Below are 17,368 nucleotides of genomic sequence, written 5' to 3'. Positions count from 1 at the left end.
TGATAACTTAAATATGCAATGGGGGCCTCCCCTGGTGGCACAGGCAGTTGAGCATCATGCTGTGAAGCTGTCTGCAGCCTCTGCAGGGCCAGTTTGATCCCCAATCACCGGCGAAGGTCCCACATGGTGCGACAGACCTCTCCTGCCATGCCCACTGCTCCCCTCAGCAGTGTATTTTGTCAGTCTGCCTGTTCTGTTCCCTGCTCTGGCTCTGGTGAATCCTCTCACCCTGCTGTGCATCTGGTGTGTACCCCAGTTCTTGTATAAAATAAATTAATTAATAAATCTTTAAAAAAAATCAATCACTATCTGTTAAAAAAAATGCACTGGATTGACATTAATCATAGACATCGAATGGTGTTCATCTAAATATTAATGACCAGAAGAGTATAGTATGATCGACATTACAAAATGAAAATATCAGATGGGGTGAAAAAAATATATTCTTGGGCCTCCCCAGTGGTGCGGCAGGTTGAGCGCAGTGCTGTGAAACTGTCCACAGCCTCTGCAGCGCAGGTTCGATTCCCGGCCGGCCAGGGATATTCCCACATGGTGCTGCAGACCTCTCCTGCATTGCCCACTGCTCGCCTCAGAAGTATCTTTGATCCGTCTGTCTGTTCTGCTCCCCGCTCTGTCTCTGGTGAATTCTCTCAACCTCCCACGCCTCCTACCTGTACCCCAGGTCTTGTATAAAAATAAATAAATCTTATATTATATATATTCTTATAAATATATAGGTTATTTAACATAAAAATTATTAATTAAGGAATAGTAAAGAATGTTTATTCTTATAGTCATGACAATTCTCATCTGGTAATTAGGACTTAGATATTTTTTCAGATCTTGCAATTTATCCAAAATGTTAAAATGTGCATTGACTTGGAAAATTAGATTGCTTGGGTAGATATCATTCAGTAGAACAGACATATCTGTGGTTTACTAGACAACATAAGAACATCTTGATACTTGCATGTAAAATGTCACTACATGTCAATTGAGAAGAATCTATTTTTCTCTTAAAATTTCACATTGTGTTTAACATTTAGTGTGTGGTGAAATCGCAACACTGATTAGATATGAAAAGCCTTTTCCTTTCAAGATTTAAAAACAATATAGCTGATGAGACTCAACAACAAAGAAAATAATCCTGTCAAAAAATGGGCAGAAGAGCTAAAAAGAAAGTTCTCTGAAGAGGAAAGGCCAACAGGCATATGAAAAAAATGTTCAACATCACTTGTAATCAGGGAAATGCAAATCAAAACTACCATGAGATACCATCTTACACCAGTGAGAATGGCACATATTAAAAAAGCTAGCAACAACAAATGTTGGCGAGGTTGTGGAGAAAAAGGAACTCTCCTGCACTGTTGGTGGGAGTGCAAACTGGTCCAACCACTATGGAGAGCTGTGTGGAGATTTCTGGACCTACTAAACATAGAGCTTCCATATGATCCAGCAATTCCACTCCTAGTATTTACCCAAAGGACACAGAAACATCAATTCCAAAGAGCACCTGCACCCCTATGTTTATAGCAGCACTATTTACAATAGCTAAGCTTTGGAAACAACCCAAATGCCCAAAAATAGATGACTGGATCAAGAAGATGTGGTACATATACAGCATGGAATATTACTCAGCATTCAAAAAAGATAAACACATGCAATTTGCAGCAACATGCATGGCACTGGAAGGGATCATGCTCAGCGAAATAAGCCAGAAAGAAAAAGAAAAATACCGGATGGTCTCACTCATAGCAGGAATCTAGAAAACTTAACTAAGGGACCAGGAAAAAGAATAACTTTAAGAAAGAAAATATCAAAATCAACAAACAAGTATAAACCAGAGACACTCTATAGGGGGTGGGGGATGGGGAGGGGAGGGATTGGGGTCAAAATAAGGGGGTTGCAATTGTATGGAGAATATAAAAATAAAATTTATTAAAAAAACAAAATAGATGAAGTCTCCACCAGAAAGCTCTTAAATGATATAATGTCATAATGTTTGGGCATTTTATCATAAATTTATGTACCAATACACATGTTCAACTTCCTGTGCTATATGAAAATACTTGCATATTTATAGGAATATGTTGGCAAAATCTACCACTTCTGTAAATAGCTAATTGTTTTGAAAGAGGCAGAAGTGCAGATTCAAATTCAGATAGCTCTCAATGTCTGAGAATTCGTGGTCAAAAACTGTCCAATGTCTTCTTTGACCACCAGTTTTACCACAGCATGTAAAACTATGGGGAAATCCAAGTTACTTGTTTTTCATTTTTCTCTTTTTTTAAATATTTATTTATTTATGCATACAAGAGCTGGCGTATAGGTCAGAAATGTAGGGGCTGAGAGGATACACCGGAGACAGAATGGGGTACAGAACAGGCAGACTGACTGAAATACACTGCTGAGGGGTTGCTCCCTGGCTGGCTGTGGATCTAAATCATGCTGCAGAGGCTGCAGATTGCTTCGTAGTGTGGTGCTTAACCTCTTGTGCCACCAAGGAGGCCCCACTTGTTTTTCTATTAGACATTAAACAACAAATTGTTTGAGAGAATGATTGATAAAAATAATAAGGCAATACAATAACATGAGTAAACAATTTGCAACATACAGCGTTTTTGATTTTCCAATAATGTCTAGAAAAAGATAATGTTACAAATGAAAGGGACTTTTTGAAAATTTATTCATTATATTAAGGGAGAAGAAAGACCCAAGAGTAATTTGTTAAATGGAATGCAGGTGATTGATTGTAGGCAGAGCTATAATTAGAACTTAGATGTGTGATATCAAGTAGCAGAGCCCTGTGGTTTTTAACTACTACTACAGAAAAAAATTAGTAGAAATAAAAAAAAAAGTCTGCTTCACTATTTAAAAGTTATATATTGAGGTATGGCCTCTGTCTACATTTATTTGTAGAGCACAAACTCCTGCTGAGTGCACTGAGTGTCAAACAAAATTAATATAGAGAAACTTGTAGGCGATAAGATAACAGATGAAGTGAAAAGTGGTTTGGTGAGAAATAGTCTACTGTAGGAATCCCCCATCCTTCTAAAATTAAAAATTAGACACACAGAACCTTAAGGAATATGTATTTTTAAAATTTTATAGTATAGCCCAATCAGGGCTAGAGGAATATATTAAGAAGAATAAAAAAGGAGAGCAGTGGAAGGAAAGACAAGAATACAGTCCCAACATATATAAAAGCATAAGTAAAGAAGTTAAGGACATTGGTTCTGGAGTTCCCTAATCTCTAATTCTCAGCTTTCTTACCTGCAAAGGGGATATAATAATAATAATACCATTTCATGGAACATCTGGGAGGTTTAAACCATGCTTCATGCTTCAGATTTTTAACTCTGTTCTTGGGATTAGTGCTATAAAGGATAATTTTTTAAAAGTGATAATACATAATTCATTATTTGTAACTACTTCATTTAACATTAGAAAGGAAAACCACCTCTTCAAAACTGTATCCATTTCTCTGTGCTGTATGTGTTGTTTGTTGTTAATGTTGTTTGCTTTTTTCTGAAGAATACGCCAGGCTTTAGAGTCCTTCATATTATAAATTTCACTTTCAAAGTGTTGAATCAAGTAAATCTGCCAGCTACTTTTGCTTTTTTTACTTCTCTCTCTATGTTGGACTGTTCTGGCAAAGGAGAATAATATTAGCTTACCATGTAAAACATGGTTAATGGTTTTAAAAGAATTCCCCAGCAACTGAATAATGGACTGGCAAAAATATTCTTGGTGCCAAAGGATCTGGATATGTCTGTTCCATTTATTGTGTATTTTTTTTTGTGTGTGTTTCATCGAGGCTAAGTGCTCACAAAAGACATAAAAAACCCAAACCTCTAAGGGTGTGTGGTGGTTGAGGGCAGAAACCATATTTAATATATTCAGTCCCGATGCCTAGCATATGTTAAAAAAATTTTTCAACCGGGTAGATTTTAAAGATATTTTGACACTGTTCAATGTTTCATGAATCCAGCAGCATCTAATCTAGTAAGCAGAAAGGAACCCTGAAGAACTTTAGAAAATTAAAGATTTTTATAGGCCGATGGGAGAGGGACAAGGAAGATATACTAGTAAAAAGCAATTGGTCATGGCAAGATGCCCGTCCTTTAGCAGGCAGCAGGGGTCTCTCAGAGGGATGATCTCACTAGCGCCGAACAAATAATTCCTGGTTCACTGGTTTAAGAGCCCATTCCTGGGAGAGGCTGAAATTGAAATTAGAATTCAGTCTTAAGTCTTGGTTTAGGTCTTGGAACTTAGAAAAAGTGACTCCATTTTGGACCTATTGTCTCTTTTCTTTTAATAATTATTATGATGATTAGTAGAGTATCAATAGCAAATAATGATGAATGCTTGTGTTATGTAAGATGCTTAAGTTTTTTTGTTTTTTTTTTTAAGATTTATTTATTCATTTATACAAGCACTGGCACTGGGTACAGTCAGAAGCATGGGAGGGTGAGAGAATCCACCAGAGCCAGAGCAGGGAACAGAACAGGCAGACTGACAAAATACACTGCTGAGGGGAGCAGCGGGCATGGCAGGAGAGGTCTGTCGCACCATGTGGGACCCTCGCCGGCGGCCAGGGATCGAACCAGCACTGCAGAGGCTGCGGGCAGTTTCACAGCCCAGCGCTTAATCGCTGCGCCACCAGGGAAGGCCCATGATGCTTAGGTTATTAATTAAATTGACTTCTAGAGACTAGATGGAACTTGTTGCTCCAACATCTCTGTTGTGCTTGGTTGGGAACCCTAATCATGTTTATTCTAAGGAGTACTGGAAGCTTTTAACTTGTTCTGTCTGTTTGAATATCTCTACTTTTCTCAGAATTAAGAAGACAGGTTTATTTCTTAATAAATTCCCATGTCTCAAAGTTTGTCAGTGCAGTATGGCAAAGTTATTTATTTTTATTTTGCCTTGATAATAAGTTCAATCTATAAAGAATAATATTTTTTGAATATATATATAAATATCAAACTAGAAATATACTGAGAAGATCTGAGGGGGAAATGGAAATGTACAAAATTTGAAAGGTGTTTTGTTTCTCACTGGAAGCAAGGAAGTCAAAAGCAGCATCTACCCATACCACCTTCCCCCCCCACTCCCACTATCTTTTCCACATGAGCTGTGCTCACACTGTCTGGTTCATTCCAGTAGATGCCTCTTTTTTTTTTTTTTTTTTTTTTTTTTTTTTTCGGGAAATGCTGGTTTTATTTATTTTTTTTTTTACAACATTATTCATTTTTTTTTTTAAATATTAAATTTTATTTTTATATTCCCCCATACAATTGCAAACACCCCATTCTGACCCCAATCCTTCCCTCCCGCCCCCCACCCCCAAAAAGTGTCTCTGGTTCATAGTTTTTTGTTGATTTTGATTTTCACTTTCTTATATTCATTTTCCTGGTCCCTTATTTAAGTTTTCTAGATTCCTGCTATGAGTGAGACCATCCGGTATTTTTCTTTTTCTTTTTGGCTTATTTCGCTGAGCATGATCCCTTCCAGTGCCATCCATGTTGCTGCAAATTGCATGTGTTTATCTTTTTTGAATGCTGAGTAATATTCCATGGTATATATGTACCACATCTTCTTGATCCAGTCATCTATTTTTGGGCATTTGGGTTGTTTCCAAAGCTTAGCTATTGTAAACAGTGCTGCTATAAACATAGGAGTGCAGGTGCTCTTTGGACATTCCAGTAGATGCCTCTTAATCTCACCCACTTCTTGTTTTGGGCAGAGCTGTTGCCAGCTATCCAGAAACAATGTGGTTTCTGATTCAGGTTGTGTGTTTTTGCTCATGTCCTAGGATCCTGGAGACAGAGTAATTGTCTTCAAAGAATTCCTGAGATAGAGATTCTTAAAAGTTTTGCACATGATTCACAACAAAGATGACATCATATGGGACCCTTTCCCCTGGGCCTGGGACAATGAGGCATTAATTCCTCGGCTGCTTAACTAAATTCCTTGCCTTTTATACCTACTCAGTAAAGTTTATGACTTGCATAAGAGTGATTTCATCCAAGGAAATAAACCTGAATCTGTTTAAAATTTGTGTGTGCAAATGTGTGTATAATTCATATCCCAAATTTGGTCCTGATTTTCAGATGTTGAACAATCTGTGCATCCCTTCAATAAATCCCACTTGGTGATTGTCTATGATCCTTTTAATATATTTTTTGAATTTGGTTCCATAAGATTTTAATATCTATGTTCATCAGGGAAATTGGTCTGTAATTTTCCTTTTTTTAAAGGTATCTTTGTGTAGTGTTACTATCAGGGTAATGTTTGTCTATCTATTAATCCCATGTAATCTAATTTTTTGGCCCTTATTTATTTTCTGTCTTATAATGGAAAAATTAAAAATGCATTGTTTTTCCAATGGCAAAAGAAAAATTGACAAAATATACAGTTTTCTAGTTTTAATACAGGGAAATTTACTATATGCCAAATTATTTGCTAGATCTAGGCTCCAGGTTAAAAAAAAAAAAACAAACAAACCTGAGATCGTGTTACTTTTGGCTAAAAGCATCCTGAAACCAACATCTCTTCAAAAGAAAATGTAATTGAATCATTATAAGTCTGAAAGTCTATTTAACTCTGAGAGACAGAGTGACCACCTTAAGATAAACCATTAGAAGCAGGGTTCTCAAGAGAGAAACATCAAATCCTCATTTATGGTGACTTTCAGAAAATAAGCAGGGTTGTTTCTAGCTGCTCTGGAGACCAGTGCTAATCTACCATTTCCTGTTTGCAGAATGAAATTGTACACAAAAGTTGTAAATATATGTTCTGATTATCAGGCAACTAGTTCACAATACAAAATATGATTTTTGGCTAGGTGAATGTTTACCTTCAATAGTTACTGAAATCAAATTATTTTTTCCACTTACTGAACATCAGAAAAATATGAAACTATGTGTCAGTACAAACACTTAACTTTTGCCAAAGCAGAAATTTTATTAAAATGGGGTTTGATCTTATCCAACACTTAGAAAATTATTATGCCTAGAATGTAGGAAATAGCCATTACACGAAAAAATTCTGAAACTTGTTTTTATATCCGACATTTTTTGTGAATTTGCATAGATGATTCTTCAAACCATGTCACTTGACATAGCACTTTTGCATTCAGGAGACTTCTGATTCAAATGCTTAGCTTGAAAATAAGGGAATGGTAATCTTGTGCTTCAGCATTGGTTAGAAAAAGGCACGGTGTATACTGAGTTAAAATTTTAGAGTCTTGTAGCTTTCCATATGCTATATAAAATTAAAAGTTGCATTTTAACTACAACAACCTATCATATATTTTTTCCTTATTTTGACAGGAGGTTTTTGTCTGTATTATTTTGAATTGGACACATTTAAACTTTCAGAGATTGCTTTAGTGGCTTACTACATTACCAGAGGAAAGCGTGGTAGAACTTTGTCATATTGTAAGGCTTGAGGGGATGGGTGATAGGTCAGGGCAGGGGCTATGCCCTTAAATCCTTACGTGACTCATTCTTGGACAGGTCTTTTGGAATGGGGATTGCAATGACACATTTTAGAGAAAACAAAGTTATCCCACTTAAATGTAAAACCTAATATGTGATAGGATATGCAAAATCAGGACAAAACTCTTTGGATACTTAATGTACACTAATTATGTTCCTTCCTTTTGTTACAGGCTCAACATGGGAAAAGACATTTCGGCAGATTGGCTTTGAAAGGTAAGCATGTCTCTGTTTTTAGCCACTAATATCTTATTTTATTCCAAGCAATTTATTGATCAAAAATCAATAGTCTTATAACCACCACCACTTCAATAATTGCATGACCTGAAGATATCATTTTTTCTTCTAAATTCCAATTTCTTTATAAAGTAGACATTTGCTTTATAAAATTCTTGCTTTCACAGAGTGGAAATAAGGATGGAAGGAAGCAATATTTTAAAATTCTTCTTAAATAGTGAAATGGTACTTTACAAAGTTGTATAGATAACTAAGAGAAGTAAATTTGACTGTTCCCTGGCTACATTACCTCATAGTAATATTCAGTTCTCTGAATTCAGAGAAATTGACTATCTTCCTGATTATTTTTTAGATCTAAGCTCCAAGTTAAAAAAAAAAAAAAACAAAAATGAGATTGTGTTATTGTTAGCTAAATGCATTTCCACATCAACATCTCTTAAAAAGAAAATATAATTGACTCATTATAATGTCAGAAAAAGTGGAGGTAGGGTCAATAAAATGACTAAGCAACCTGCCTTTGGAATTGTTAACAGTATATCAGACAGATTCACCCCTCGGTAGTTAGCATCTTTTATTGAACTTGCAATATCAACACAGCTATTTAAATAAAATAATTTTAACTTTTTTTAACTTAAAAGTAGATTTTGACTAGCTTCACCATATTGAAAATGTGTTTTCATGTGTTTTGATGAAAGTAACAGATTGCTTTCAGCCTATAAAAGAAATAATAAAATATTTTAAAAGGGCATTGACATAAGGGCAGTTTAGTGGAGGGTGAATGGAACATGTGCACATATGGAGGAGCAAAAATGTAACACAATATTACAATAAGATTATATTATAATTATATTATAATATATTATATATATTGTATTATAATAAAAAGTATATTATAATATTATATTATAATATATTATAATAAAATCATAAAATTATATTATAATAAAATATTATAAAATTATATTATAATAAAAATATTATTAAAGCACAATAGTAATTAAAAACTTACAAATGCATTGTTTTTCCAATAGCAAAAGAGATCAACATACTACCAGACTGTGATAACAATTCATATATCTTGTTAAAATTGATTCGGAGACTTATTTCTTTCTCTACATATATTTACATGCAATGAGCACCATCACTGTTGCTCTCACACTAAGTTCTCATATTTAGTATTTAAAGCTATTGGGGAAAGTTGGTTGGTGTGAGTGGGCAGATTCTAACCACCAACTTCAAAGAATAGAAAATCACATACTTTTTATTTCATGTGAAAACCTTTCCCAGAGAAATTTTTCTCAATTCTTCTTTCAAAATATGAAAAATATCAAGCCAACCAACAGGGAAATTTGACATCATATACCCATTTCCCAGCTTTGAAAAGACTTGCCATACTTAACTTTTTCAATTTTTGTTGTTGAAACAATTTAAATAAAATTTCAGACATCATGTCATTTTGTCCCTACTAGGTCAGTATACAGCTCTGAAAAACATGGGTGCTTTCTTCCAGAAGCATAGGACCACTTGTAATATGGAGCACAAATAACAATAAGTCCTTAGTATCCTTTAATACCTAACCAGTGTTCAAAGTTCTTGCTTATTTCAAAATGCAGATACTGGTTTGAATCAGCATATTCCTGGAGTTTATACATTCAATTCCAAGTTCTTAATCCTCTTTTAGATCATTTCCTCCAAATCCTTCTCAGCTTCATTTTGTTTTTCTTCACATCATTCGACTTCTAAGTAAACAAGTTCATCTGTTTCTAGATGTCTCTCATTCTAGATTTGTATGTTTATGGTACCATTTAACTTGTTTAATCCCACTATTTCATGTAAACTCAAATTGTTCCCTTTCAGCCATTGAGAACAACTTCAAGTGACTTCTTGTCCTTCTGATATAGGTCCACTGGTCTGTTACACCTTCCATGTTTCTAGTACAACTAATGTACCAAATCTACCCAGTATTCCAGATCTGAGGAGGAGACAGCTCTATTTTCCTTGGAGAGTGGTTATTTTGAAGCACAGTCTAAATACTAGGGTGGCTCATTAATTTTGCAGTGGCATTGCTTCTCAATTGTTTCACTAGATGAAGTTAGGAAATACTTACATTAAGAAAAATATATCTTGAATTCTTACATTATTTCTATTTCAAATGTAGCTTTGCAGAATAGTTAACTTTTCTGAAATTATATTTATATCTCTTTTCATTTTTACTAAATATATTGATTCTTAACAAAACTTATTTGTTCAATTTTAATGCATATATAGTATATTCAAAACAATGCTATCAATAATACAAATATTACCACTAGTAATAAGACTTCTAAAGTTTTTAATATTTTAGCTCAATCCTAATTTTTATTTTCCAATCAGAAAACTAAAAACTATAGTTGCTTTTTTTTTCCTCCTGCGGTCATATTCTAAATTTTATATATAACTTTGTTTCCCTTTGAATATTTTAATTTTATTTTTCTTTTGATTTTATTTTTGAATATATTATATTTATATGCCTCCACGAACAAACTACATGACAATATTTTTCCAGAGAAATGTCACATTCATCCATTTCCCATTACCTGTTCATTCTTTCTCTGTAGTTACCTCTGTAGTTTATTGGTTTTTGGTTTAGCTTTGTGATGTTTACATTTATTTTCATCTGCAAAATAATAGTTATGTTTATCTGTATCCTTGCCCTGTTCTTGCATGAAGTGTCATATTATATACATTATTCTACACTTTAACTTTTTTCACTGAAAGTATATGTGTGTATGTATATACACATATCATTGCACATCAGATCACTGCACATCAGATCATTGCACATCAGCACACAGACATAATTTTCACTCCGTTACCCTGCAGGGGGCGCACCTTTGAGCTCACACACTGTAGGAAACTGGTTGAATCAGACTCACAAATTGGGGATCTTATCCAGTATGAAGCTTTACTATTAATGTCAAGGGTGCCATTAATCAAAGGACACTGATTGTGAAGGGAGAAATTCAGGACATCACATAGCTTCTGAGGTTGTTCCTGCTGACCAGATCTTTGTTTTCTGGGCCAGAGAGAAAAATGAGGATTCTAATGAGGTTGGCATGTTGCTTGCATAGCTGAAAGCATTTCATTTTGCAACCTTCCCAGTTTTACAGCTAAAAAAATTGAATAACTCACATGACATTATAGAGGGAATCATGCCTTATAAATCTATAAATAGATTTGTTTATCATAATAATTCTAAATCAGGGATTTTCTACTCAAAGCATTCTGAGGAGGAGAGATCTTTTCCCAGCAAAAAACAAAAACAAAACAATCTGTTTGCCCAGTGATCTAGATAATATGTTTATAAGGAAACTATACCAGGTCACTTACTTTCATGCCTCTTCTTCATATCTCCTTGGTAATCATGGGGAAAATTCATTACGAGACACTCCTTGAGCCCTTCAGTACCCTATGGGTGGGCATTTAGGCTGCCTATAGTCTTTTGGGCTTACTAAAAGCAAAATGTTGTAATGAATAACCTTGCACATGTATTTTTTGCCAGATATCCTAAGGATAAATTCCCAAGTAAAATCAGAGTAAATTCATATAGAATTTTGCTAAATATTGCCAATTTTCTCTCCCTAGAGTTTCAATAATTTGTACTCCTATAGCAGCATGGGTATAACCATTTTCTCAGATCTTTACCTACAGAGTATGCTATAATACTGGGGATTTTTGCCAATCTGATAGACAAGAAATGTTACCTCAGTGTCCTTTTAATTTGTGTTTATCCTGGGTAATTTCCCCATAAAGGAGCAGATTGAGAATTTTTGCTATCTCCTAAATGAAACACCTGGCAGAAACTTCTAACCTCATTTACCGATCAAGAGGATTTGGCAATTGAAATGCAATTGAAATATTTTCTTCCTAGCTTATATGACTCTAACCTTTTCTTTATTGAATAGCGATGCAATGAAAACAGCTTGTTCCATGTAGTGTTTAACAGTTTCTAACCCGTACAAGCCACTGAGCAGGGATTGACAAACTTTTTCTGCCAAGGACAGATAACGGGCACTCAAGAGTTACAGGCCATTCAATTTCTGTTGCATTTTCTCAATTTTACCAATGTAGCAGAAAGTCGCTGTAGAAAAGTATGCAGATATTCCGATAAACCTTATCTACAAAAACAGGGAAGTGGCAGGACTTGGGTGCTGGTCATCATCTATTGACATCCATTGGAGACTGTCATTGCAGCTTACAAGTAGAGAAACTCAAAGAAATCAAGTAGTCTAATCATACAGAGAGAGCCACCTGTGTTGACCTGCATTTACGTAAAGGTTTGCCTACTTTCAAAGACTAAGATTTGCGCCTAAAACTACATTGAATTCTTAAATCACAGGTCTCTTGTCCTGTGTTGCTTTATTTTTCCTATCATTATAGCTCTAAGGACATATTCTCAAGTCATGAGTCTTATTAATTATTTTCATTTTATAAATAATTTAAATAATGCTAGGTCATGTAAGTTCTATATTGCAATACCTCTGATTATAATTGTTATGCTTCCAATAGAAGTACAAATAAAATATTAAGAAATATATCAAATGTTATACTTTATTTTTGAAGTGTACTTTCACTTTGATGACCATTTTGATTTTTAGATCTTATTTTACAGTGCCATCCCATGTGTTCCCAGGCTAGTGCTTGCTTTCCCATTTAAGCGTTGAGAGTATTGTCTGCATTGTATCAAGTGTCTTAAGATATAGAACAGACATTGATCTTATATGTTATTTTATTTTATTTTTTTTTTTAAATAGAGGCATGTTTTATTTATTTATTTATTTGTTTGTTTGTTTTGTTTATACATGCACTGGGTACAGTCAGAAGCGCAGGAGGGTGAGAGAATTCACCAGAGCCAGAGCAGGGAGCAGAGCAGGCAGAAGGACCGAAGTACACTGCTGAGGGGAGCAGCGGGCGGCAGGAGAGGTCTGCGCGCCATGTGGGACCCTCCTCCGGTGGCCAGGGAGCAGCCGGGGATCGAGCCGGCGCCGCAGAGGCCGCGGGCAGCTTCGCAACCCAGCGCTCAACCGCTGCGCCACCGGGGAGGCCCTTATATGTTATTTTATACTTACAGTTGTAAAGACTGTGTGAAGCAATGCTAATAAATGTAGCTCTCCGTTTTATTCTAAAGTTAACATCTTTCTTTTAAAGGGAATTCTAGTTATATTTTAAATGAAGCCATCTAGTTCTTTAGAGCAACTGTTAGAGATATTGATCCTTTCATCACTATATCCTTTGAAGTTTTCCAATCAATCTGTTGACCGGTAGATTATTTTAAAGTGGTGACATCCAAAAGAAAGAAAATAAGTGACTGAGTCAGCTAAAACTTCAAAGCTTTTTCCATGAACAAGAAAGCAAAGATGCTTTTATGGTTCATTTTGTAAATGCAGGGAAGACCCAGGGGCTTGCCCACCTGCCCTCCTTGCAGTAATATTTGCAGTGAGATGGTGTTCAGCCATTTCCTTTGTGTAAACTCTGTGATTCTACACATTGTCTCAGAAAACATACACAGTATCACACTTGGCCATAGCTGAATTCATGATAATAGATCGTGTTCACCTTGCAAGCAATCACACTGCCCATCTCTGGGTATATTGAGTCTATTTTAGGACTTCATGACAGGAGTATTGTAACATGGGAAGGACATGTTGGAACATAAATTTATATATCATAGTGCCAATTCTAATGTACCCCTTACCAGGGCTGGTACTATATATGCCACATAACAAAAGATCACTCAGTTATGGTTTTTGTTTTTATTCTCAAGAAAAATTATCTGTACCTGACATTTTGTTTTTAATCAAAAAGTTCACCTTTCTGCATGGATATTTTAAGATTATGATTATAAAATTTCCAAATTATATTCATTAATCAAGGTCAAGGTGATGCAAGTGGGCTGGCTTTGCAAATTCCCTGGTACTTTGCATGTGCTAAATAAGTGTGTCAACTAGCTTGTGGTCCAAGTTCTTAGTGGTTCAGTAGAACAAATGTTTCTCATTCATGCAAAATCTGGGACATCTTTAAAGACAGCTTACTTCCATGTGGTGTGTCACTGGTTGGCTTTAATCTTGTGGCACTTCTGTCTTAATGTGGGGCTTCTGAGTTTGCTTAAGAGTGGAAGGAGAGGATTTCCTTGGTGGTGAAAGGGGTTGAGTCTCAGCATGATGAAGCTATCAGCAGCCACGGCAGCATGAATTTGATCCCCTACCAGGGTGCTAACCCACATGGCCCAGCAGACCTCTCCTGTTTTTCCCATTGCTCCCCTCAGCAGTGTATTTCAGTAGATCTGCCTGTTCTGTTCCCCAGTCTGCCTCTGGTGAATCCTCTCACCTCCCCGCCACTGCACCTTTGGCCTACACCCCAGCTCCTGTATGTGTAAACAAATACAATAAATCTTTAAAAAAGAGTGGAAGGAGAACTTGGAGAACTGCATACTGCATGCCCAACAGGAAATGGCTTTTCTCACTGTGTTCTCAGCTTATGGTCCAAAGTAAGGCCCTACTATGTGTGCAGAAAGGGAACAAGCAATGAAACTATTGCAAGCTCAACTAATATCTATCACTTTGAGCAAGGTCTAGTTTGCTTGCTAAAACTGCACTTTTCATTTGAGGGGGAAAAAAAAAACATTTCTTCAAGTAAATAGGCTCATGAATAGTAACCTGCCAACAGAAATAAAAGTTCCTGTTTTCTGGGAAATCTTATTACTGCTTATTTAAAAATAGCAATCTCTTACTGATCTCTCACCCCTTTTTACTTAATAAGTAAATAAGTTACTCTTAACAATTTTCTATCACCAGCACTGAACCTCTGGTTGCATTGCTAATGATAGTGTACATGACTAATTTGATGCTCTAGTTTCATTGCAGAATGAAATACATTGCTCTTCCAAAATTATTTTTTTTTTTTAAATCACACTGAAAACAACCTGCTATGGTTGTTTTCCATTTACATTACTAGTGAGCATCAAATAGCTGGAGGATCAAAATGTTTTAAAATTTGACCTTCAGTTTCCCATGGAATCTATTCATTCTCTAAAGGAAAAGGCCAATAGAAACTACAGGTTATGTGAAAGTGGGGGCTGGGTCAACAGAGAAATGGCATACTAACATTTATTTATCAAACATTTATTAAGTATCGTTTATTGTCCACTCCCTGGACCAGCACTGGAACTTATAAGATGTCATGACCTGGGTCTGCCTTCAGAAGCATAGGTCTGAGCAAACCTATAAGATTAGAACAAGGATACCTGAGGTTAGAAGCCTTGTTCTAACAAGGCTTAGAACAAGTTTAGACTGTTTCCCCCCATATAGACATAATTCAAAGGCATGACCATGCCTTTGGAGGACTTGACAACTTTCCTCAGCCTTTGAGTGGGCAGCCTCCCCCATGTCTATCCCACGGTGCTCCCATGTGCCCTTCAAGAATCATGGCTTTTGTGACCTTCCCTGATGATTTACTCCCAGCATCCCCACCTCTTTTTTAACATGTTTTACATTCTCCTCCTAGAGGAACTGAACCTATTTTCTTGAAATATTTCCCCCTCAATGTTCCTCTTCTGTCTTCTTGTCACCAACTGTCTTGTTTTAAAATAAAGTAAGTGCTCTATGACTACACCACCCTGAATGTCTGATCTTGAAACTAAGCAGGGTCAGGCCTAGTTAGTTCTTGGATGGGAGAACAAGGCTTCTAACCTCAGGTGTCCTTGTTCTAATCTCATAGGTTTGCTCAGACCTATGCTTCTGAAGGCAGACCCAGGTCATGACATCTTATAAGTTCCAGTGCTGGTCCAGGGAGTGGACAATAAACGATACTTAATAAATGTTTGATAAATAAATGTTAGTATGCCATTTCTCTGTTGACCCAGCCCCCACTTTCACATAACCTGTAGTTTCTATTGGCCTTTTCCTTTAGAGAATGAATAGATTCCATGGGAAACTGAAGGTCAAATTTTAAAACGTTTTGATCCTCCAGCTATTTGATGCTCACTAGTAATGCAAATGGAATTATGTTGTTTCTTTAGGCAATGTTACATAAAATTTTGAGAAACAATGAAAAGGGAAACGCCAATGATGAGAAGTTGGGCCTAAGATATGAGATGATAAAGTAAAATCAATTTTGATAGAAACAAACATATTAATTTCTACAGTTACTGCTATATTTTCTGAAGTTTTAAGGGCATAAATAGTAGAATAAGCTGGATAATTTGCATATCTGTTTATTTATGTCAATACAGGTATTTATTTATTTTGCTTCTTCGAGAGGTATACAGAAAGGAAAAAGTAGTAAGTTCAAATTGTGTCAAATCATGTAATCTTGTGGTGTCTGATTTTTTTTTAAAGAAGATAATCTTATTTGGGATTTACTACTGTGATGTCAAGCTTGTAACTTTATAAGCCAATACTATTTTTGCATATAGAGGTACACAAAACATGTTTCTTAATTAAATCATTTACTCTGTTGTTTACCTTCTAGAAAGATGAGCTTCTAAATACTTTAATTCTTTCAGACTATATATAAATAAGTATTCCTGTAAACTTCAGCAAGCTGTTTTGAAATTATGATATAAAATATTTGTCAAAGTAATTTATATTCAGGAAATGACCAGAGGAAAAGGATGTTTGTGTATTTTAGTGTTTAAAATTAAACCCAACTTATTTATTTATTCATTTATCTGAACATTTTTAAACTCCCATTTGTGCCCACTCTTAGGCTAGATTTGGATTTTCAAATGAACATGATAGGTCTTGGAAAGGGATTTATTAGATTTATTAAAATAGATCATTATATGCTGGTCGCTCTGCAAAGTATGTTGGTGTCAGAATGATTGAATTCTCACAACATTCCAGTGTCTGATTCTGCTGACTTCAGCTGTGCTGACTAATATATTCATATCTCAGTGATTTACAATACCAGAGGCTTAATTTTTACTCTTATTAAATACCAGCTGTGGATTCACTATGGCTCTTCACCAAGTTCCTTTTGGGATCCAGGCTGAAACAGAGCTTTCATTTGATATTCATCCTCCTTGTGACTGGGAAAAGAATTGTTATGACCAAGCCAAGCAACGACTCCTCAAGTGTTTGTTCAGACCAATAACTTCCACTTGTGCCACTTGCAGTCTCCGCAGTAGGTCACATGACCGGCGCCAGTTTCTATGGGCAGAGAAGCATGGTCTATTGTAGGGTGCAGTATAAGTCACATAGGAATGGGCAGGGATGTGTATTCTTGGAAAGGAGAGTCTCTATTGGAAGAAATAATATAGTAATACATGATGAAAGTAAAATCAGAGTGGTTAAGTATTGCATTTAAGATCACACAGCTAGTGAGTGTCAAAAACAAGATGTGAAATCAGCTTTTGTGACTCTACCTTCCATATAGTCACAATGCATCATATCAGAATTTATGATACTTTTTGTCAACAAGCATTTTTGAACACATTATAACTATACTTGGGGACTGAGGTGATGGGATGGGAATCTTGGTCTGATAGAAAATACTGATATGTGATCATAAGATATAAGCAGTGAGTTAATATTGCTAGTTGGTACAATCATTTGAAAAAATTATTTTCGAGCAGGTACTATGTACTA

At 35.6% G+C, this 17,368-nt stretch overlaps 1 protein-coding gene across 7 annotated transcripts in view; it reads left to right on the top strand.

Moving 5' to 3' along the window:
- Positions 1–17,368, top strand: part of PIEZO2 (piezo type mechanosensitive ion channel component 2) — a 500,507-nt gene that overhangs the window by 234,697 nt on the left and 248,442 nt on the right. For all 7 annotated transcript variants that reach the window (XM_054694215.1, XM_054694221.1, XM_054694214.1 and 4 more), the window contains exon 4: positions 7,679–7,721. In XM_054694215.1, coding sequence (XP_054550190.1) covers positions 7,679–7,721 — 43 coding nt within the window. The remainder of the gene's footprint in view (positions 1–7,678; positions 7,722–17,368) is intronic.

This window comes from Talpa occidentalis, unplaced genomic scaffold, assembly GCF_014898055.3.
Source record: "Talpa occidentalis isolate TD23 unplaced genomic scaffold, MPIMG_talOcc4v2.1 talOcc4.13, whole genome shotgun sequence".
NCBI lineage: Eukaryota > Metazoa > Chordata > Mammalia > Eulipotyphla > Talpidae > Talpa > Talpa occidentalis.
Note: the sequence above shows the minus strand (reverse complement) of the source record. Positions and strands in the feature narration are given on the sequence as shown.